The sequence below is a fragment of the Oncorhynchus nerka genome, linkage group LG9b (genome assembly GCF_034236695.1).
Source record: "Oncorhynchus nerka isolate Pitt River linkage group LG9b, Oner_Uvic_2.0, whole genome shotgun sequence".
Lineage (NCBI taxonomy): Eukaryota > Metazoa > Chordata > Actinopteri > Salmoniformes > Salmonidae > Oncorhynchus > Oncorhynchus nerka.
Window position 1 is genome coordinate 50821512 of NC_088424.1, and position 22753 is coordinate 50844264.

The 22753-nt window shown below is 48.6% G+C and overlaps 2 protein-coding genes across 4 annotated transcripts in view; one reads left to right on the forward strand and one right to left on the reverse strand.

Annotated features, from left to right (window-relative positions):
- The window catches only part of miga1 (mitoguardin 1), a 39870-nt gene extending 29207 nt beyond the window's left edge, over positions 1–10663 (reverse strand). The window contains exons 1-8 of one of the 3 annotated variants that reach the window (XM_065013827.1): positions 10545–10663; positions 8820–8854; positions 7378–7545; positions 5641–5821; positions 5326–5447; positions 5040–5166; positions 3699–3835; positions 2661–2784 (exon numbers count right to left, since the gene is read on the reverse strand). In XM_065013827.1, coding sequence (XP_064869899.1) covers positions 2661–2784; positions 3699–3835; positions 5040–5166; positions 5326–5447; positions 5641–5821; positions 7378–7482 — 796 coding nt within the window. In that variant the 5' untranslated portion in view covers positions 7483–7545; positions 8820–8854; positions 10545–10663. The remainder of the gene's footprint in view (positions 1–2660; positions 2785–3698; positions 3836–5039; positions 5167–5325; positions 5448–5640; positions 5822–7377; positions 7546–8819; positions 8855–10544) is intronic. The other 2 variants (XM_065013828.1, XM_065013826.1) reach the window with 2 other exon arrangements.
- A 2004-nt stretch (positions 10664–12667) lies between these two features.
- The window catches only part of usp33 (ubiquitin specific peptidase 33), a 121128-nt gene continuing 111042 nt past the window's right edge, over positions 12668–22753 (forward strand). Inside the window, exons 1-2 of the mRNA XM_065013829.1 lie at positions 12668–12827; positions 19099–19206. Coding sequence (XP_064869901.1) covers positions 19123–19206 — 84 coding nt within the window. The 5' untranslated portion in view covers positions 12668–12827; positions 19099–19122. The remainder of the gene's footprint in view (positions 12828–19098; positions 19207–22753) is intronic.

The window sequence follows — 22753 nt, forward strand, 5'->3', positions numbered from 1 at the left end:
ATTAATCTACACACAACACCCCATAATGACAAAGCAAAAACAGGGTTAGAATTTTTTTGCATTAATTAAAAATTGTATAAAAAAAATACCTTAATTATATTAGTATTCAGACCCTTTGCTATGAGACTCGTAATTGAGCTCAGGTGCATCCTGTTTTCATTGATCATCCTTGATGTTGCTACAACTTCTAAGAATAGCCTGTAGGGTCTACCATCCAGTAGTCTCTAAGAATAGCCTGTAGGGTCTACCATCCAGTAGTCTCTAAGAATAGCCTGTAGGGTCTACCATCCAGTAGTCTCTAAGAATAGCCTGTAGGGTCTACCATCCAGTAGTCTCTAAGAATAGCCTGTAGGGTCTACCATCCAGTAGTCTCTAAGAATAGCCTGTAGGGTCTAAGATTAGCCTGTAGGGTCTACCATCCAGTAGTCTCTAAGAATAGCCTGTAGGGTCTACCATCCAGTAGTCTCTAAGATTAGCCTGTAGGGTCTAAGACTAGCCTGTAGGGTCTACCATCCAGTAGTCTCTAAGAATAGCCTGTAGGGTCTACCATCCAGTAGTCTCTAAGAATAGCCTGTAGGGTCTACCATCCAGTAGTCTCTAAGAATAGCCTGTAGGGTCTACCATCCAGTAGTCTCTAAGAATAGCCTGTAGGGTCTACCATCCAGTAGTCTCTAAGAATAGCCTGTAGGGTCTAAGACTAGCCTGTAGGGTCTACCATCCAGTAGTCTCTAAGATTAGCCTGTAGGGTCTACCATCCAGTAGTCTCTAAGAATAGCCTGTAGGGTCTACCATCCAGTAGTCTCTAAGAATAGCCTGTAGGGTCTAATCCAGTAGTCTCTAAGAATAGCCTGTGGGTCTACCATCCAGTAGTCTCTAAGAATAGCCTGTAGGGTCTACCATCCAGTAGTCTCTAAGAATAGCCTGTAGGGTCTAAGACTAGCCTGTTCTACCATCCAGTAGTCTCTAAGATTAGCCTGTATCTACCATCCAGTAGTCTCTAAGAATAGCCTGTAGGGTCTACCATCCAGTAGTCTCTAAGAATAGCCTGTAATCTACCATCCAGTAGTATCTAAGAATAGCCTGTAATCTACCATCCAGTAGTCTCTAAGAATAGCCTGTAGGGTCTACCATCCAGTAGTCTCTAAGAATAGCCTGTAGGGTCTACCATCTAGTAGTCTCTAAGAATAGCCTGTAGGGTCTAAGACTAGCCTGTAGGGTCTACCATCCAGTAGTCTCTAAGATTAGCCTGTAGGGTCTACCATCCAGTAGTCTCTAAGAATAGCCTGTAGGGTCTACCATCCAGTAGTCTCTAAGAATAGCCTGTAGGGTCTACCATCCAGTAGTCTCTAAGAATAGCCTGTAGGGTCTACCATCCAGTAGTCTCTAAGAATAGCCTGTAGGGTCTACCATCCAGTAGTCTCTAAGAATAGCCTGTAGGGTCTAAGACTAGCCTGTAGGGTCTACCATCCAGTAGTCTCTAAGATTAGCCTGTAGGGTCTAAGACTAGCCTGTAGGGTCTACCATCCAGTAGTCTCTAAGATTAGCCTGTAGGGTCTAAGACTAGCCTGTAGGGTCTACCATCCAGTAGTCTCTAAGAATAGCCTGTAGGGTCTACCATCCAGTAGTCTCTAAGATTAGCCTGTAGGGTCTAAGACTAGCCTGTAGGGTCTACCATCCAGTAGTCTCTAAGAATAGCCTCTAGGGTCTACCGTCCAGTAGTCTCTAAAATTAGCCTGTAGGGTCTACCATCCAGTAGTCTCTAAGACTAGCCTCTAGGGTCTACCATCCAGCAGGGTCTAAGACTAGCCTTTAGGGTCTAAGAGTAGCCTGTAGGGTCTAAGACTAGCCTGTAGGGTCTAAGAGTAGCCTGTAGGGTCTAAGACTAGCCTGTAGGGTCTAAGACTAGCCTGTAGGGTCTAAGAGTAGCCTGTAGGGTCTAAGACTAGCCTGTAGGGTCTACCGTCCAGTAGGGTCTAAGACTAGCCTGTAGGGTCTAAGACTAGCCTGTAGGGTCTAAGACTAGACGCAGCGTACCCAACCCCACGCAGCGCACCGCACCCCACGCAGCGCACCCAACCCCACGCAGCGCACCCAACCCCACGCAGCGCACCCAACCCCACGCAGCGCAGCGTATCCAACCCCACGCAGCGCACCGAACCGCAGAACTAAGTCGCTCTGGATAAGAGCGTCTGCTAAATGACTTAAATGTAATGTAATGTAACTAATAGCCTCCATGTCACGTCACAGAAAATATCCTGTGTGTGTGTAAGTACGGTTTGAGTGTGTGTGGCAGCGTGTTTATTTCCTTGGCTGTGTGTCTGGATGTGTTTCTGCGATTGTGCATGTCGCTGGCTGTCCGTGTGTGTCTGGCTGAGTGTGTTTGAGTGTGTGCGTGTGTGTGTGTGAGCGTGTGTGTGTGTCCCTGTCCGTGTGTGTCTGGCTGAGTGTGTGTGTGTGTGAGCGTGTGTGTGTGTCCCTGTCCGTGTGTGTCTGGCTGAGTGTGTTTGAGTGCGTGTGTGTGAGCGTCCGGCTGTGTGTGTGTCCCTGTCCGTGTGTGTCTGGCTGAGTGTGTTTGAGTGTGTGTGTGAGCGTGTGTGTGTGTCCGGCTGAGTGTGTTTGTGTGTGTGTGTGTGTGAGCGTCCGGCTGTGTGTGGTCTCACCGTGGCTGCCGCTGTGTGAGGAAGGTTCAGAGACGCCCAGAGCTCCTTCAAACTCCTCCTGTAGTCTGTAGGCTCTCTGGAGGAGAAGCTCCAGCTTGTGGACAAACTCTGCACTGATCAGGTCCTGACCAGGAAGACACAAAGAACACACCTTTAAGCACACACAGTACACACATACATACCGCACTCCCATACAGCCTGGATGTGTGTGTGTGGATCACAAACCGGCTGTGATTGGGAGTCCCATAGGGCGGCACACAATTGGCCCAGCGTCGTTAGGGTTAGGCCGGGGTAGGCCGTCATTGTAACTCAGAATTTGTTCTTAACGGACTTGCCTAGTTAAATAAAAAAATTGGTAAAACAGTACATTCTGTACTCCCATAGTTATGTAGTGTGTGGTGTCACTCTCCTCAGCTGTGGTCTCCAGTGTATTCACCTCTATACTCTCCTCAGCTAAGAGTCTCCAGTGTATTAACCTCTATACTCTCCTCAGCTAAGAGTCTCCAGTGTATTCACCTCTATACTCTCCTCAGCTGTAGTCTCCAGTGTATTCACCTCTATACTCTCCTCAGCTGTAGTCTCCAGTGTATTCACCTCTATACTCTCCTCAGCTGTGGAGTCTCCAGTGTATTCACCTCTATACTCTCCTCAGCTGTGGAGTCTCCAGTGTATTCACCTCTATACTCTCCTCAGCTGTATTCACCTCTATACTCTCCTCAGCTGTAGAGTCTCCAGTGTATTCACCTCTATACTCTCCTCAGCTGTAGTCTCCAGTGTATTCACCTCTATACTCTCCTCAGCTGTATTCACCTCTATACTCTCCTCAGCTATAGTCTCCAGTGTATTCACCTCTATACTCTCCTCAGCTATAGAGTCTCCAGTGTATTCACCTCTATACTCTCCTCAGCTGTATTCACCTCTATACTCTCCTCAGCTAAGAGTCTCCAGTGTATTCACCTCTATACTCTCCTCAGCTATAGAGTCTCCAGTGTATTCACCTCTATACTCTCCTCAGCTAAGAGTCTCCAGTGTATTCACCTCTATACTCTCCTCAGCTGTGGAGTCTCCAGCCCCCAGCATAATAGAGGAACAGTCAGGCTCCTCCTCCTCTGGTCTGCCACTAAAGGTTAAGGCCTGCTCCCACCGCCTCAGAGCCTCCTCAAACAGCTCCATACCTGGAGGGCAACACACATTACAAACCGAGAGACTGCTTACATATGCCCCACCCCCTAGAACCAGACTCTCTCCATATGCCCCACCCCCTAGAACCCGACTGCCTCCATATGCCCCACCCCCTAGAACCCGACTGCCTCCATATGCCCCACCCCTAGGACCCGACTGCCTCCATATGCCCCCACCCCTAGAACCAGACTCTCTCCATATGCCCCACCCCCTAGAACCCGACTGCCTCCATATGCCCCCACCCCTAGAACCAGACTCTCTCCATATGCCCCACCCCTAGAACCAGACTCTCTCCATATGCCCCACCCCCTAGGACCCGACTGCCTCCATATGCCCCACCCCTAGAACCCGACTCTCTCCATATGCCCCCACCCCCTAGAACCCGACTCTCTCCATATGCCCCCACCCCTAGAACCCGACTGCCTCCATATGCCCCCACCCCCTAGAACCCGACTGCCTCCATATGCCCCCACCCCCTAGAACCCGACTGCCTCCATATGCCCCCACCCCCTAGAACCCGACTGCCTCCATATGCCCCACCCCTAGAACCCGACTGCCTCCATATGCCCCACCCCCTAGAACCCGACTGCCTCCATATGCCCCACCCCCTAGAACCCGACTGCCTCCATATGCCCCACCCCCTAGAACCCGACTGCCTCCATATGCCCCACCCCTAGAACCCGACTCTCTCCATATGCCCCCACCCCCTAGAACCCGACTCTCTCCATATGCCCCCACCCCCTAGAACCCGACTGCCTCCATATGCCCCCACCCCTAGAACCCGACTGCCTCCATATGCCCCCACCCCCTAGAACCCGACTGCCTCCATATGCCCCACCCCTAGAACCCGACTGCCTCCATATGCCCCCACCCCCTAGAACCCGACTGCCTCCATATGCCCCACCCCTAGAACCCGACTGCCTCCATATGCCCCACCCCTAGAACCCGACTGCCTCCATATGCCCCACCCCTAGAACCCGACTGCCTCCATATGCCCCACCCCCTAGAACCCGACTGCCTCCATATGCCCCACCCCTAGAACCCGACTGCCTCCATATGCCCCACCCCCTAGAACCCGACTGCCTCCATATGCCCCACCCCTAGAACCCGACTGCCTCCATATGCCCCACCCCCTAGAACCCGACTGCCTAACTATAAAACACACAGCAACGCCTCAAGACCTGTGTGTGTCCTCACCCCTGAGGTAGAGTATTTGAGGCGTGGTAACAGGGATGTTGACTACATTAGAGATGTCTTCATCTCCAGGTTTGTCCCAGCAGGTAGAGCTGTTAGCGCAGGTACAGGATGAGTTGATACTCTTTACCTGGTCAAATAGAAGAACACATTCAGCAATACAATGTGTAATCTTTCATCGACCATATCAGCTGAAAAATTCCTATTGAATTGACTGATGAGGAAATATTGACCACTTCTGGTTAAACAGTAGAAAATTCCAACTATGGATCATGTGCGTGGTCCCTACCGAGGCCAGACTCTGTAGTGACACAGAAAGCTTGCTGTAAGGTCCTCCGTTGGGCAGAAGGCCACAGGCGTAGACATTCTTACAGTTGAGAGACAGGCTGAGGTTCTGGCAACTGCAGGCATCTATACACACACAGAGACGGTCAGGTTTCAGTACAATGATCTAATGAAAAATAGTCTTGTCAATATTTAAAATGACTTTGATCAGAGGAAACAGTGTCTCTTCACTCCAGTCAACCAGTTGGTTCCAAAGAGGAATGAAATCAAACTGTCGCTAGCCCTCTTCCCACTCTGGGGTCAGGTGTATAGTAGGCACCTTTCTCCTGGTGAACTGCCAGGTCCGGAAACTGAAAGTTCCCTGTCTGCTCCCACTGGGGTGACTGGACTCCCTTCTTCCTGCCTTTCCTCCTCTGGAAGTGACGGGCGAGGAAGAGGAGAGACACTGCGCCGAAGGCTGTAGCAGCAACTACTTTCTTAGTGCCTGTACTGAGGCTCACCTGGGGGGCGAGGGGGGGTAGAGAGACGGTTAGAAATTTGCAAAATTAGTCATTCATAAGGCATAGAACGGAAGAAAGCGGACTGAAACATGGAGGAACTACTGCAAAACGTTTACCACCACATGCCTTAATGAACACAACCCAGGAAATACATTTAAAAACAGGCGGTGTAAATAACTGGTACTCAGTGGTTGAAAAGTAGCACACTACGTAGTATTTCAGGGACTGGGAGACTAGCCCGGATCGAGGGAAAGATGAACGGAGCAAAAATAATGAGAGATCCTTGATGAAAACCTGCTCCAGAGCGCTCAGGACCTCGGACTGGGGCGAAGGTTCACCTTCCAACAGGACAACGACCCGAAGCACACCGCCAAGACAACGCAGGAGTGTCTTTGGGACAAGCTCTGGATAAGAGCGACTAAAAATGTAACATGAAATAGGTCAGTTCACACCACCTAAATGCCAGAGATTCCACATAAAACAAGTGGCTTACAAGCTCAGCTGGATTGGTACACTGTTGAGGTCTCCTGAACTCACCGCCGCGAGGCGTCCAGTGAGGTAACGCGACCGATCCCGGAGAAGCTGGATTGGTACACTGTTGAGGTCTCCTGAACTAAACAAGTGTGCTCCCTTAAAAAGACATTGGCTGGAAAAAAAGTATTTATCCATTTTTGAGATGCCCTAGCCAGTATACACATCCTCAAAAATAGTCTAACTTAAAAACAATCCTTAAATTGCACAATGTTACATGTTTTGTAAGATGTTTTGTGCAGTATTTCTCAATAAAAACAAAATGGAATGACAGACATTGAAGATCTCCTACTGTTGCCGAAGGGACATAGACTTCGGACTTTGGCCTTGTGTGTCCGAACAGCTGGAAAAACAAAACTCACCTAAGTCCAAAACAAAAAGAAAAATAAACACAAATGTCGTCATACTACATGCGCCAACTCTTTGGGCTGGGAAGCATGCGGGCGCCTTCATGCAACCACAACTTCCACTTCTCTTTTCATGGACCAGTTCAAAGACCGACAGGGAGAACCATCAGTCAGTGACAGGTTCTGACTGCAGCACCCACTACATTTGTATTCATTCCATGGTCCATAGGACAAGGACAGCACCCAGCCACATAACACATGCGGATGGCCAAGCAGAGAGGCATCGGGTCCCATTTTTAGAGTGTTTGGTATGAATCGACAGGGGACTGAACCAACAGAGTCAGGACAGACACTAAACACCAGGCCACTGAGTTGGTAGTACATATCAACGGGAGAGCCTTACCTGTGAGAGGGAGGGAGAGCCTTACCTGGGAGAGGGAGGGAGAGCCTTACCTGGGAGAGGGAGGGAGAGCCTTACCTGTGAGAGGGAGGGAGAGCCTTACCTGTGAGAGGGAGGGAGAGCCTTACCTGTGAGAGGGAGGGAGAGCCTTACCTGTGAGAGGGAGGGAGAGCCTTACCTGTGAGAGGGAGGGAGAGCCTTACCTGTGAGAGGGAGGGAGAGCCTTACCTGTGAGAGGGAGGGAGAGCCTTACCTGTGAGAGGGAGGGAGAGCCTTACCTGGGAGAGGGAGTTATAGAGGGTATGAGGCAGGTTGATCACGCGGATGGCTGCCAGATGGAAGGACAGCTTGGTGGAGGGGCCGGTGAAGGAGTCGTCTGTCATCGTAGCGGTCTTAACTGTCCATCACCCTGCTGCAGGGAACACTGTCCGATCCTCTTCCTTCTTCTTAAGGAGAGGACATAAGACTTAAGGTTGTCACACACACTTATGTAATAAATCTTTGGAGATTTCCGGGCAAGAACAACTCTTCCTGAATACAGTAATTCATTAACAAATGGCCTCCCGAGTGGTGCAGCAGTCTAAGGCACTGCATTGCAGTGCTAGGTGTTACTACAGACCCGGGTTCAATCCCAGACTGTATCACAACCGGCTGTGATCGAGAGTCCCCTAGGGCAGCGCACAATTGGCCCGGCATGGTCCGGGTTAGGGGAGGGTTTGGCAGTCATTGTAAAATAAGAATTTGTTCTTAGCCTCCCTTTGGATAGGGGGCAGTATTTTGGCATCCGGATGAAAAGCGTGCCCAAAGTAAACTGCCTGTTTACTCAGGCCCAGAAGCTAGGATATGCATATAATTGGTAGATTTGGATAGAAAACACTCCAAAGTTTCTAAAACTGTTAAAATAATGTCTGAGTATAACAGAACTGATACGGCAGGTGAAACCCCGAGGACAAAACCCCCCCCCCAAAATGATTCTGCCTACCTCCATTTTCAATGGCTATCACTTTTATAAGGCCAAGTCCTCCCAGATTGCAGTTCCTAGGGCTTCCACTAGAGGTCAGTCTTTAGAAAGAGTTTCAGGCTGGTTTTTGGAAAAATGAGCCAGGAATTGTAGTTTTTCTAGGTGGCTCCCATTTTGTCTGTAGTGTTTCCAAGCGCGTGGAAGAGTGCATTCTTTGGTATTTTTCTCCAGTAAAGACAATGATTCTCAGTCTTAAACTTCATAGTTTATTTACGTATTAGGGTACCTATGGTTTGATAGTAAACATTGTTTGACTTGTTTGGAAAAGGTTATTAGTAACGTTTGGGATTCATTTTGTATGCATTTTGATTGAGGGAAAGTGGGTGTATTATTGACTGAAGCGTGCAAGCTAAACTGAGTTTTTATGGATATAAAGAAGGACATTATCGAACTAAAGGACCATTTGTGATGTAACTGGGACCTTTTGGAGTGCCAACAGAAGAAGACCATCAAAGGTAAGGCATTTATTATATCGCAATTTCTGACTTTCGTGTCGCACCTGCCTGGTTGAAATATGTTTTTCATGCGTTTGTATGCGGGACGCTGTCCTCTGATAATCGCATGGTTTGCTTTCGCCATAAAGCCTTTTTAAAATCTGAAACAGCGGCTGGATTAAAAAGTTACGCTTTATTTTGATGTATTACACTAGTGATTTTATGAAAGTTAAATATTCATAATTCTGTAGTTTGAATTTCTCACCCTGCAATTTCACCGGATGTTGGCTACCGTCCCACCTGCCCATAAGAAGAAAGAACATTTATTTTTTTACATTTACTTGACATTTAGGTAGCCTAGCCATTATGGTTCAACTCTCCTCTCTGGTAATATTGACAATGAACATAACCACTAGAAAAAAAGGCTAGAGTGGAAACAATTTAGTGTCAACATGTTAAGTATCCTGGGATAACATGCTGCATTACTATCCTGCTCCTCCTATGAATCAAAACACCTGCCCCTACATTCTCCTGTCTGTCTGAAAGGGGGATACCTAGTCAGTTGTCATGGAGATACCTAGTCAGTTGTCATGGAGATACCTAGTCAGTTGTCATGGAGATACCTAGTCAGTTGTCATGGAGATACCTAGTCAGTTGTTCAACTGAAATGTGTCTTCCGCATTTAACCCAACCTCAGTCCCCTCCTGTACTCCCTGTTCACCCACGACTGCACGGCCAGGTACGACTCCAACACCATCATTAAGTTTGTTGACGACACAACAGTGGTAGGCCTGATCACCGACAATGATGAGACAGCCTATAGGGAGGTCAGAGACCTGGCAGTGTGGTGCCAGGACAACAACCTCTCCCTCAATGTGAGCAAGACTAAGGAGATGATTGTGTATTTCAGGAAAAGGAGGGCCGAACCCGCTCCACATCGACGGGGCTGCAGTCGAGCAGGTTGAGAGGTTTAAGTTCCTTGGTGTCCACATCACCAACAAACTATCATGGTCCAAACACACCAAGAAAGTCATGAAGAGGGCATGACAACGCTTTCTCACACTCGCAAGACTTAAAAGATTTGGCACGAGTCCCCAGATCCTCAAAAAGTTCTACAGCTGCACCATCGAGAGCATCCTGACCGGTTGCATTCCCGCCTGGTATGGCGACTGCTCGGCAGCAGACTAAGGCACTACAAAGGGTAGAGAGTACAGCCCATTAAGTCACTGGGGACAAGCTTCCTGACAAAACTGTCAAAGACTCCAGTCCCCCAAGTCAGACTGTTCTCTCTGCTACTGCATGGCAAACGGTACCGGAGCACCAAGTCTAGGTCAAAAAGGCTCCTTAACAGCTTCTACCCACAAGCCATAACACTGCTAAACAATTCATCAAAATGGCCACCAGGATGGCAACCAGCATTGAGAATCACCCCTGCAACCATTGTTTTTACACTTCTGCTACTCACTGTTTATTATCTATGCATAGTCACTTTCAGCCCTACCTACATGTACAAATGACCTCGACTCACCTGTACCCCCGCACATTGACTCTGTACCTCCTGTGTATAGCCTCATTGTTATTTTATTGTGTTTATTTTTTTACCTGTAGTAAATATTTTCTCAATTCTAATTAAAACTGCGTTGTTGGTTAAGGGATTGAAAGTCAGCATTTCACGGTAAGGTCTACACCGATTTTCTATTCAATGCATGTGACAAATACAAGTTGATGAATTGACAAGTGAAATCAGGTGTGTCTTCTCTGGAATAACCTAGACCTAACACACGGAACGGCTAAGGGTCCCTGAGGTCTGAGAACAGCACCCACCAGACAGAGACGCAATCGCACATACAATGCATTGCTACTAGCTAGCTCAATAAGCTAACTAAATAACTAGCTAGCTGACTCTAGCTAATGTAAAATATACAGAAACTGAAGACTAACGTACCAACACATTGTCAGTTAAAGCCTACATGTATAGAGTCAAGTGTACCTTCAAGGCTTCAGTGTGATTCTCCCAACACCGGCTGCCTCTTGCACGTGCGAACAGTCTACCTTGATGGAAAAATCTGCATATCTCCAATGAGCAACGTCATGATTCAGAGGTCGGTTTTCCGGTGTGTGTATGTATGTGTGTGTGTGTGTGTGTGTGTGTGTGTGTGTGGGGGGGGGGGGTGGGGGGGGGGGTTGCTTTCAAAATAAAAGCCCAGCGCAAAGCTTGGACATGTTCCTACACAGTCAAACTATTTCGACGTCTTAAATCTATTTATAGTAGGATTGTCAAACGTATTCCATGGAGGGCCTAGTGTCTGCACAGGACAGGATTTGTCAAACCTTGCTCTAGCCAACAGCTGGCAGATACGGGTAGGCTAGTCTACATGTATGGGTAGGCTAGACTACATGATGAGATTAACAGCTGGCAGTCAAGCATCGATCGTCATGTCACTTGTACACTTAAATCACTATTTTACCTTCATAAAGACCCTTGCTATTTACTGGAAAAGAGAATGAAGGTCACCATGCATTTTCCTCACCCTGTGAAGTTCATCATCATTTATTTAATCTGTAGCCTAATAAACAGCATGATTCCCCAAGACGTTGTGGTAGGACCACACAACATATCATCGCGTGACTCCCAAGTTGACTTCGATATGATGGTTATTATATCAGTATTTGCACATAAAGGCGTTTCCACCGCCATTTCTCGCATAATTATTTTACCGACATGGCACAAAATAGACCCCACCATGTTGAACAAACAAATGATCTGTCAGCATTTATAACATTTTAACCAAACTTCCTGTTTCCATCACAGCTGTCATTTTTGTTACATGGTATGATACTCGCATAAAAACTATAGATGGAAACGTGGTTATAGACTATGTAGAAATCCAAGTCAAAATCTATTTCAATTTGTTTATTGTGCAGAATCTGAATTTTGTTATCTCACTCTTAGTCGTCAGGTGACGCAGCAACACCCGTTCCCACACAACCACAAGATGGCAGTTGCGTCAGAAGGCGGATCCACTCCTTGCCATTTGGCGGATCCATGTGTGGTTTCACGGTGGGTGGGAAAGGAGTTAGGTGTGGTTGAATCAGTGAAGGTAACCTGTAGTGGACTTCTGATATTTGTTTGTGTTTCTTCTAACCCGGGCGAGTGGGCGCTCTGTGTCACGCAACTTGGGTCAAGATCTATTTCTTGCTTTGCTCTTAGGAACAGGGAACCATTGAAAGTAGTGATTTCTGGGGTAACGTTAAGTGTGGAGGTGGAGCAATTGAAGTTGAAGATTCCTGGTGTTTGTGATGCCCACCGTTTGGTGAGACGCAGACCTGGGGGGTGAGTGTGGTGAAAAAGAGGAGTCACTGTCAGTCCTTTTTAGTTTTGAGTCAGAGTCTTTACCAACAAGGTCATGTTGGGATATAGCAGGTATCCTGTTTGAGCTTTTGTGCCGAATCCACTGCGGTGTTTCAGGTGCCACGTTTATGGTCCTGATGCAGCAGTTTGTTGGAGGGAGATTCCAAGATGTGGGAAGAGTGCAGGAGGACGTGGGATCGAGGATTGGGTAGTTTCTGTGGATACAATTGTATGTGTCAACTGCAGAAGTGCCCATGTTGCTGGGGGTTGGAAGTGTCTGGTGCAAGAGGCAGGTTGAGGTGGCTAGAGTCACAGTAGTGCAGAAGGTGTCGTATGCTGAGGCAGTGAAGAAAGTAGAGGAGGATGGGTCAAGGGTGAGAGTTCCTGAGAGGATCCCTGCGAGTAGTAGATATGTGCCAGCACAGAGGGAAATGAGTGATGTATGCTTCAGTGAGGTTGTCTTAGCAATGGTTATCAACAGTAACGCAGAAATGGAACATAAATCAGAGAAAATAGATGTTGTGGTGGCATCTGCAGAGAATTATTTGACTTCAGAAGAGTTACAGGGTGTGTTGAATGGCGGTGACCCATCCTCCCAGGCCGTTGGCAGCAGATGGGGTCAAGTTATTGTTATTATTTTTTCCATTATTTTTAATTTTATTTTGTATCTCAAAGTATAATGGATTTATATTATAGTCCAGTTGGGGGCGGTAATGCATCATATTGGATGCCAACCGCCGTTAAACTCCAAAGAAGAAGAAGGCGGATCCACAACCTGGAAGTTGTGCGTTACGAATGAACGGTTTTCTCTTTAAAACTGTTACATGTCGAAGTAATGTCAAGGATAGTTCTTGAGCCGCTGTGTTAGCTTTCAAAGATAACCGGAGCATTTCTTCCTAACTGTAAAATCCAAACGTGCAGGTAAGAGCCAACAGGTTATAATCGGGGGGTTGCTGCAGAGACGAAAAGCCAGCAGCAATTGACGTTTACTAGCTAATGTTAGCATCATCCATTTGTCAGTCTCTTTTTTTTTCTTCACATCAAGACAGGTATTGTTATCTAGCATGAATCGTGTTAATGTTCAGATAACTCTGCTTGATTCACATCGGGATTGAATTGAACCTTCAACATATTTCACATCGACTGGTTAGCATGTTGGCTAGTTAGCGCCCCGGGCCAACTGCCCTTTTGGCCGTTAGCTTAGCTAGCCTCTGTCAGAGATCTGGCGCACCGACTGAACTGCCGGTAATGTCCGCCCCGTGTGCCAGTAGCTAGTAGCTTACTAAATACATTACATCCAGTTGCTAGCAACTGTTTTGACGTGCTGGTTGATAATTAATAACTGGTCTGAGAAATGCAAGGGGCTAATAGGGAAAGGGATGTACATGATTCTAGTATGAATCAGCTTGAGGTCCAGTGGTTGGTAGTAAGGCATCATGAGGGTGAAGTAGGCGAAGAAACATGAGCAGAAATGCCCCGCCCAACATTTGGCTGTACTTGATTATTCAGATGAATTTATGTATTTCAATGTTCATTGTGAAAATAGAGTAATATTGGAGATAATGAATTGATGAGGCTTTGGGTGAAAAACCTCTTCTCTGAGGATCGGATTGGTGTTGGTGGTTTCAAGGAAATATACTGCATTCGGAAAGTATTCAGACCCCTTGAGTTTTTCCACATTGTTACATTAGCCTTAATCTAAAATGGATTCGTTTTTTTCCCCAATCTACACAAATGTATTAAAAAAATATGGAAATATTAGTATTCAGACCCTTTACTCAGTACTTTGTTGAAGCACCTTTAGCATAAATTACAGCCTCTAGTCTTCTTGGGTATGACACTACAAGCTTGGCACACCTGTATTTGGGGAGTTTCTCCCATTCTTCTCTGCAGATCAAATCAAACTTTATTTGCCACATGTGCACACGTCCACAACAAGTGTGGACTTTACAGTGAAATGCTGACTTACAAGCCCTTAACCAACACTGCAGTACAAGAAGAAGAAAATATTTACCAAGTAGGATACAATAAAAAGTAACACAAAAAGAATAAAAATAAATGTAAATGTAAATTGTCCAGTGGCAATTTTTATTAATTGTTCAGCAGCCTGATGGCTTTTTGAGGAGCCTTTTGGTCCTAGACGTGGCGCTCTGGCACCGCTTGCCATGCAGTAGCAGAGAAAACAGTCTATAACTTGGGTGACTGGAGTCTCTGACAATTTTATGGGCTTTCCTCTGACACGGCCAAGTATATAGGTCCTGGATGGAAGGCAGCTTGGCCCCAGTGATGTACTGGGCCATTCACACTACCCTCTGTAGTGCCTTGCGGTCGGAGGCCGAGCAGTTTCCATACCAGGCGGTGAAGCAGCCAGTCAAGATGCTCTCGATGGTGCAGCTGTAGAACTTTGAGAATCTGAGGGCCCATGCCAAATCTTTTTATCCTCCTGAAGGGAAGAGGAGTTGTCATGCTCTCTTCATGACTGTGTTGGTGTGTTAGGACCATGATAAATCCTTAGTGATGTGGACACCGAGGAACTTGAAGCTCTCGACCTGTCGATGTGAATGGAGGCGTGTCGGCCCTCCGTTTCCTGTAGTCCACTATCAACTTCTTTGTCTTAGAGAACCTTGAAGTGTTTTTATCAGCTGTGTAAAGTGCATTTATTAGGGTGTGTGTGTGAGTCAGAGAGAGTGAGATGTTTGTGAGTGGAAGAGTGCAGCTGGGATCTATGCAGGCTGATAGTTGTGACCTGAGAAAACACTATTGATCTGTAAGGGAATTTACCTGACCTGCTGGACCATCAACTGTCTAGTGTTCTCTCTCACTCACACCACGCTCCCTGGTCTGGGCTGGGTTTGGCTGTAGAGGTCGTTTCTCTCACCACGCTCCCTGGCCTGGGCTGTGTTTGGCTGTAGAGGTAGTTTCTCTCACCACACTCCCTGGCCTGGGTTTGGCTGTAGAGGTAGTTTCTCTCACCACGCTCCCTGGCCTGGGCTGGGTTTGGCTGTAGAGGTAGTTTCTCTCACCACGCTCCCTGGCCTGGGCTGGGTTTGGTTGTCGAGGTAGTTTCTCTCACCACGCTCCCTGGCCTGGGCTGGGTTTGGCTGTAGAGGTAGTTTCTCTCACCACGCTCCCTGGCCTGAGCTGGGTTTGGCTGTAGAGGTAGTTTCTCTCACCACGCTCCCTGGCCTGAGCTGGGTTTGGTTGTAGAGGTAGTTTCTCTCACCACGCTCCCTGGCCTAAGCTGGGTTTGGCTGTAGAGGTAATTTCTCTCACCACGCTCCCTGGCCTGGGTTTGGCTGTAGAGGTAGTTTCTGTCACCACGCTCCCTGGCCTGGGCTGGGTTTGGCTGTCGAGGTAGTTTCTCTCACCACGCTCCCTGGCCTGGGCTGGGTTTGGTTGTCGAGGTAGTTTCTCTCACCACGCTCCCTGGCCTGGGCTGGCCTGGGTTTGGCTGTAGAGGTAGTTTCTCTCACCACGCTCCCTGGCCTGGCCTGCTGGCCTGGGTTTGGCTGTAGAGGTAGTTTCTCTCACCACGCTCCCTGGCCTGGCCTGGCCTGGCCTGGGTTTGGCTGTAGAGGTAGTTTCTCTCACCACGCTCCCTGCTGGAGTCACTATTTGAGGTACATGCTGACTAGACCACACAAGCCATTGCGCGCATGTTGATTTTGTTCCCCCACACCAGACGCGATCAGGACGCGCAGGTTGAAATATCAAAACTAACAGAACCAACTATATTAATTTGGGGACAGGTGGAAAAGCATTAAACATTTTTGGCTAGCTAGCTTGCTGTTGCTAGCTAATTCGTACTGGGGTATAATCATTGGGTTGTTATTTGATGCACAAGGTCCTCTACTCCGACAGTTAATCCACAGATAAATGGATAAACAGTTAGTTTATAGTAATCTCTACTAGAGGTCGACGAATTATGATTTTTCAACACCGATACCGATTATTGGAGGACCAAAAGAGCCGATACTGATTAATCGGCCGATTTAAAAAAATAAATAAATAAAATAAAAAAAATTAAAAAAAATTTAAAATAAAAATCATATATTTGTAATAATGACAATTACAACAATACTGAACTAACACTTATTTTAACTTAATATAAAATATCAATAAAATCAATTTAGCCTCAAATAAATAATGAAACATGTTCAATTTGGTTTAAATAATGCAAAAACAAAGTGTTGGAGGAGAAAGTAATATGTGCCATGTTAAAAAGCTAACGTTTCAGTTCCTGGCTCAGAACATGAGAACATATGAAAGCTGGTGGTTCCTTTTAACATGAGTCTTCAATATTCCCAGGTAAGAAGTTTTAGGTTGTAGTTATTATAGGAATTATAGGACTATTTCTCTCTATACCATTTGTATTTTATATAACTTTGACTATTGGATGTTCTTATAGGCACTATAGTACTGCCAGTGTAACAGTATATGGGTATATGCTCCTAAAAACCAATGAGATGGGAGAGGCGGGACTTCCAGCGTGTTAAGCCTCACAATTAGAACCAAGTTCTAGACCTATGTGGTCAGTGTGTTAGAGCAGTGTGTTAGAGCAGTGTGTTAGAGCAGTGTGTTAGAGCAGTGTGTTAGAGCAGTGTGGCCAGTGTGTTAGAGCAGTGTGGTCAGTGTGTTAGAGCAGTGTGTTAGAGCAGTGTGTTAGAGCAGTGTGTTAGAGCAGTGTGGTCAGTGTGTTAGAGCAGTGTGTTAGAGCTGTGTGTTAGAGCTGTGTGAGCAGTGTGGTCAGTGTGCTAGAGCAGTGTGGTCAGTGTGCTAGAGCAGTGTGATCAGTGTGCTAGAGCAGTGTGGTCAGTGTGCTAGAGCTGTGTGGTCAGTGTGCTAGAGCTGTGTGGTCAGTGTGTTAGAGCAGTGTGTTAGAGCAGTGTGTTAGAGCAGTGTGTTAGAGCAGTGTGTTAGAGCTGTGTGGTCAGTGTGTTAGAGCTGTGTGTTAGAGCAGTGTGTTAGAGCAGTGTGGCCAGTGTGTTAGGCCAGTGTGTTAGGCCAGTGTGTTAGAGCAGTGTGTTAGAGCAGTGTGTTAGAGCAGTGTGTTAGAGCAGTGTGTTAGAGCAGTGTGTTAGAGCAGTGTGTTAGAGCTGTGTGGGCAGTGTGTTAGAGCTGTGTGTTAGAGCTGTGTGTTAGAGCTGTGTGTTAGAGCTGTGTGTTAGAGCTGTGTGTTAGAGCTGTGTGTTAGAGCAGTGTGTTAGAGCTGTGTGGGCAGTGTGTTAGAGCTGTGTGTTAGAGCTGTGTGTTAGAGCTGTGTGTTAGAGCTGTGTGTTAGAGCTGTGTGTTAGAGCTGTGTGTTAGAGCTGTGTGTTTGAGCTGTGTGGCCAGTGTGTTAGAGCGGTGTGTTAGAGCGGTGTGTTAGAGCGGTGTGTTGGAGCGGTGTGTTGGAGCGGTGTGTTGGAGCAGTTGTTGGAGCAGTGTGTTGGAGCAGTGTGTTGGAGCAGTGTGTTGGAGCAGTGTGTTGGAGCAGTGTGTTGGAGCAGTGTGTTGGAGCTGTGTGTTGGAGCTGTGTGTTGGAGCTGTGTGTTGGAGCTGTGTGTTGGAGCTGTGTGTTGGAGCTGTGTGTTGGAGCTGTGTGTTGGAGCTGTGTGTTGGAGCTGTGTGTTGGAGCAGTGTGTTGGAGCAGTGTGTTGGAGCAGTGTGTTGGAGCTGTGTGGTCAGTGTGTTGGAGCTGTGTGTTGGAGCTGTGTGTTGGAGCTGTGTGTTGGAGCTGTGTGTTGGAGCTGTGTGTTGGAGCTGTGTGTTGGAGCTGTGTGTTGGAGCTGTGTGTTGGAGCTGTGTGTTGGAGCTGTGTGTTGGAGCAGTGTGTTGGAGCAGTGTGTTGGAGCTGTGTGTTGGAGCTGTGTGGTCAGTGTGTTGGAGCTGTGTGTTGGAGCTGTGTGCTAGAGCAGTGTGTTAGAGCTGTGTGGTCAGTGTGTTAGAGCAGTGTGTTAGAGCAGTGTGGCCAGTGTGCTAGAGCAGTGTGTTAGAGCTGTGTGGTCAGTGTGTTAGAGAAGTGTGTTAGAGAAGTGTGTTAGAGAAGTGTGTTAGAGCAGTGTGTTAGAGCAGTGTGTTAGAGCAGTGTGTTAGAGCAGTGTGTTAGAGCAGTGTGTTAGAGCAGTGTGTTAGAGCAGTGTGGCCAGTGTGTTAGAGCAGTGTGTTAGAGCAGTGTGTTAGAGCAGTGTGTTAGAGCAGTGTGGCCAGTGTGTTGGAGCAGTGTGTTGGAGCAGTGTGTTGGAGCAGTGTGTTGGAGCAGTGTGGCCAGTGTGTTAGAGCAGTGTGGCCAGTGTGTTAGAGCAGTGTGGCCAGTGTGTTAGAGCTGGGTGGCCAGTGTGTTAGAGCTGGGTGGCCAGTGTGTTAGAGTAGGTATCCCCCCCTTTCCGACTGACTAGCTGTCCCCCCTTTCCGACTGACTAGCTGTCCCCCCTTTCCGACTGACTAGCTGTCCCCCCTTTCCGACTGACTAGCTGTCCCCCCTTTCCGACTGACTAGCTATCCCCCTTTCCGACTGACTAGCTACCCCCCTTTCCGACTGACTAGCTGCCGTCCCACCTTTCCGACTGACTAGCTGTCCCACCTTTCCGACTGACTAGCTATCCCCCTTTCCGACTGACTTGCTAGCCCCCCTTTCCGACTGACTAGCTATCCCCCTTTCCGACTGACTAGCTATCCCCCTTTCCGACTGACTAGCTATCCCCCTTTCCGACTGACTAGCTATCCCCCTTTCCGACTGACTAGCTGTCCCCCCTTTCCGACTGACTAGCTGTCCCCCCTTTCCGACTGACTAGGCACAGTGTCATCAATACAATGTTTGTTTTTTTCTTTACCAAAAATATGAAAAGTTTTGGTACTATAATGTTTTTACTACCGGTACTTCCTGAAATGTGTCTCAGGTGATTAGGACGATCACGTCTGTATCAGCCCATTTTATAGGGCAACGTTGCTGCTCCACAAGGCTAGTTATTCATTAATAGGGCTGTCTCTGCGTTGTTAGCCTCCCAATCATGATGCACAGAACTTAACACACTTGAATAATACAACAGGCATGTAGGAATGTTAAACTGCTAATTTATCTTCCCAAAACAATGTCCAGTACAGGAAAGGTTTGGGAACCCCTGTTTTAGATCACAAAATAACATGCTTTTTCTTATCCTCTCTTCCTCTCCCTCTCCCTCTTCCTCTTCCTCTTCCTTTCCCCCTCTGACAGGTAAGGTTCAGGTTCAGGTGAGTGATGCCTGTAGAATCCAGCAGTGACTGTCCCCATCTGGAGTGTGTTGGAGAAATCACCAAGGATGAACTGATCCACAAGTCACATGTGAGTCCTGTAGTCCTGTCCCCTTCCATAGATCACCTGTCCTGTAGTCCTGTCCCCTTCCATAGACCACCTGTCCTGTAGTCCTGTCCCCTTCCATAGATCACCTGTCCTGTAGTCCTGTCCCCTTCCATGGATCACCTGTCCTGTAGTCCTGTCCCCTTCCATAGACCACCTGTCCTGTAGTCCTGTCCCCTTCCATAGACCACCTGTCCTGTCCCCTTCCATAGACTACCTGTCCTGTAGTCCTGTCCCCTTCCATAGATCACCTGTCCTGTAGTCCTGTCCCCTTCCATAGACCACCTGTCCTGTAGTCCTGTCCCCTTCCATAGACCACCTGTCCTGTAGTCCTGTCCCCTTCCATAGACCACCTGTCCTGTAGTCCTGTCCCCTTCCATAGATCACCTGTCCTGTAGTCCTGTCCCCTTCCATAGACCACCTGTCCTGTCCCCTTCCATAGACCACCTGTCCTGTAGTCCTGTCCCCTTCCATAGACCACCTGTCCTGTAGTCCTGTCCCCTTCCATAGATCACCTGTCCTGTAGTCCTGTCCCCTTCCATAGACCACCTGTCCTGTAGTCCTGTCCCCTTCCATAGATCACCTGTCCTGTAGTCCTGTCCCCTTCCATGGATCACCTGTCCTGTAGTCCTGTCCCCTTCCATAGATCACCTGTCCTGTAGTCCTGTCCCCTTCCATAGACCACCTGTCCTGTAGTCCTGTCCCCTTCCATAGACCACCTGTCCTGTCCCCTTCCATAGACTACCTGTCCTGTAGTCCTGTCCCCTTCCATAGATCACCTGTCCTGTAGTCCTGTCCCCTTCCATAGACCACCTGTCCTGTAGTCCTGTCCCCTTCCATAGACCACCTGTCCTGTAGTCCTGTCCCCTTCCATAGACCACCTGTCCTGTAGTCCTGTCCCCTTCCATAGATCACCTGTCCTGTAGTCCTGTCCCCCCCTTCCAGTCCTGTCCTGTAGTCCTTCCATAGACCACCTGTCCTGTCCCCTTCCATAGACCACCTGTCCTGTAGTCCTGTCCCCTTCCATAGACCACCTGTCCTGTAGTCCTGTCCCCTTCCATAGATCACCTGTCCTGTAGTCCTGTCCCCTTCCATAGACCACCTGTCCTGTAGTCCTGTCCCCTTCCATAGATCACCTGTCCTGTAGTCCTGTCCCCTTCCATGGATCACCTGTCCTGTAGTCCTGTCCCCTTCCATAGATCACCTGTCCTGTAGTCCTGTCCCCTTCCATAGACCACCTGTCCTGTAGTCCTGTCCCCTTCCATAGACCACCTGTCCTGTAGTCCTGTCCCCTTCCATAGACCACCTGTCCTGTCCCCTTCCATAGATCACCTGTCCTGTAGTCCTGTCCCCTTCCATAGACCACCTGTCCTGTAGTCCTGTCCCCTTCCATAGATCACCTGTCCTGTAGTCCTGTCCCCTTCCATAGATCACCTGTCCTGTAGTCCTGTCCCCTTCCATAATTCACCTGTCCTGTAGTCCTGTCCCCTTCCATAGACCACCTGTCCTGTCCCCTTCCATAGACCACCTGTCCTGTCCCCTTCCATAGACCACCTGTCCTGTCCCCTTCCATAGACCACCTGTCCTGTAGTCCTGTCCCCTTCCATGGATGTCCTGTCCCCTTCCATGGATCACCTGTCCTGTCCCCTTCCATAGACCACCTGTCCTGTCCCCTTCCATAGATCACCTGTCCTGTCCCCTTCCATAGACCACCTGTCCTGTAGTCCTGTCCCCTTCCATAGACCACATGTCCTGTCCCCTTCCATAGACCACCTGTCCTGTCCCCTTCCATAGACCACCTGTCCTGTAGTCCTGTCCCCTTCCATAGACCACCTGTCCTGTCCCCTTCCATAGACCACCTGTCCTGTCCCCTTCCATAGACCACCTGTCCTGTCCCCTTCCATAGACCACCTGTCCTGTAGTCCTGTCCCCTTCCATGGATCACCTGTCCTGTCCCCTTCCATAGACCACCTGTCCTGTAGTCCTGTCCCCTTCCATAGACCACCTGTCCTGTAGTCCTGTCCCCTTCCATAGACCACCTGTCCTGTAGTCCTGTCCCCTTCCATAGACCACCTGTCCTGTAGTCCTGTCCCCTTCCATAGACCACCTGTCCTGTAGTCCTGTCCCCTTCCATAGACCAACTGTCCTGTAGTCCTGTCCCCTTCCATAGATCACCTGTCCTGTCCCCTTCCATAGACCACCTGTCCTGTAGTCCTGTCCCCTTCCATAGACCACCTGTCCTGTAGTCCTGTCCCCTTCCATAGACCACCTGTCCTGTCCCCTTCCATAGACCACCTGTCCTGTAGTCCTGTCACCTTCCATAGACCACCTGTCCTGTCCCCTTCCATAGACCACCTGTCCTGTCCCCTTCCATAGACCACCTGTCCTGTAGTCCTGTCCCCTTCCATGGATCACCTGTCCTGTCCCCTTCCATAGACCACCTGTCCTGTAGTCCTGTCCCCTTCCATAGACCACCTGTCCTGTAGTCCTGTCCCCTTCCATAGACCACCTGTCCTGTAGTCCTGTCCCCTTCCATAGACCACCTGTCCTGTAGTCCTGTCCCCTTCCATAGACCACCTGTCCTGTAGTCCTGTCCCCTTCCATAGATCACCTGTCCTGTAGTCCTGTCCCCTTCCATAGATCACCTGTCCTGTAGTCCTGTCCCCTTCCATAGACCACCTGTCCTGTAGTCCTGTCCCCTTCCATAGATCACCTGTCCTGTAGTCCTGTCCCCTTCCATAGATCACCTGTCATGTAGTCCTGTCCCCTTCCATAGACCACCTGTCCTGTAGTCCTGTCCCCTTCCATAGATCACCTGTCCTGTAGTCCTGTCCCCTTCCATAATTCACCTGTCCTGTCCCCTTCCATAGATCACCTGTCCTGTAGTCCTGTCCCCTTCCATAGACCACCTGTCCTGTAGTCCTGTCCCCTTCCATAGATCACCTGTCCTGTAGTCCTGTCCCCTTCCATAGATCACCTGTCCTGTAGTCCTGTCCCCTTCCATAGACCACCTGTCCTGTAGTCCTGTCCCCTTCCTGTCCTGTAGTCCTGTCCCCTTCCAGACCACCTGTCCTGTAGTCCTGTCCCCTTCCATAGACCACCTGTCCTGTAGTCCTGTCCCCTTCCATAGACCACCTGTCCTGTAGTCCTGTCCCCTTCCATAGACCACCTGTCCTGTAGTCCTGTCCCCTTCCATAGACCACCTGTCCTGTAGTCCTGTCCCCTTCCATAGATCACCTGTCCTGTAGTCCTGTCCCCTTCCATAGACCACCTGTCCTGTAGTCCTGTCCCCTTCCATAGACCACCTGTCCTGTAGTCCTGTCCCCTTCCATAGACCACCTGTCCTGTCCCCTTCCATAGACCACCTGTCCTGTCCCCTTCCATAGACCACCTGTCCTGTCCCCTTCCATAGACCACCTGTCCTGTCCCCTTCCATAGACCACCTGTCCTGTCCTGTCCTTCCATAGACCACCTGTCCTGTCCCCTTCCATAGACCACCTGTCCTGTCCCCTTCCATAGACCACCTGTCCTG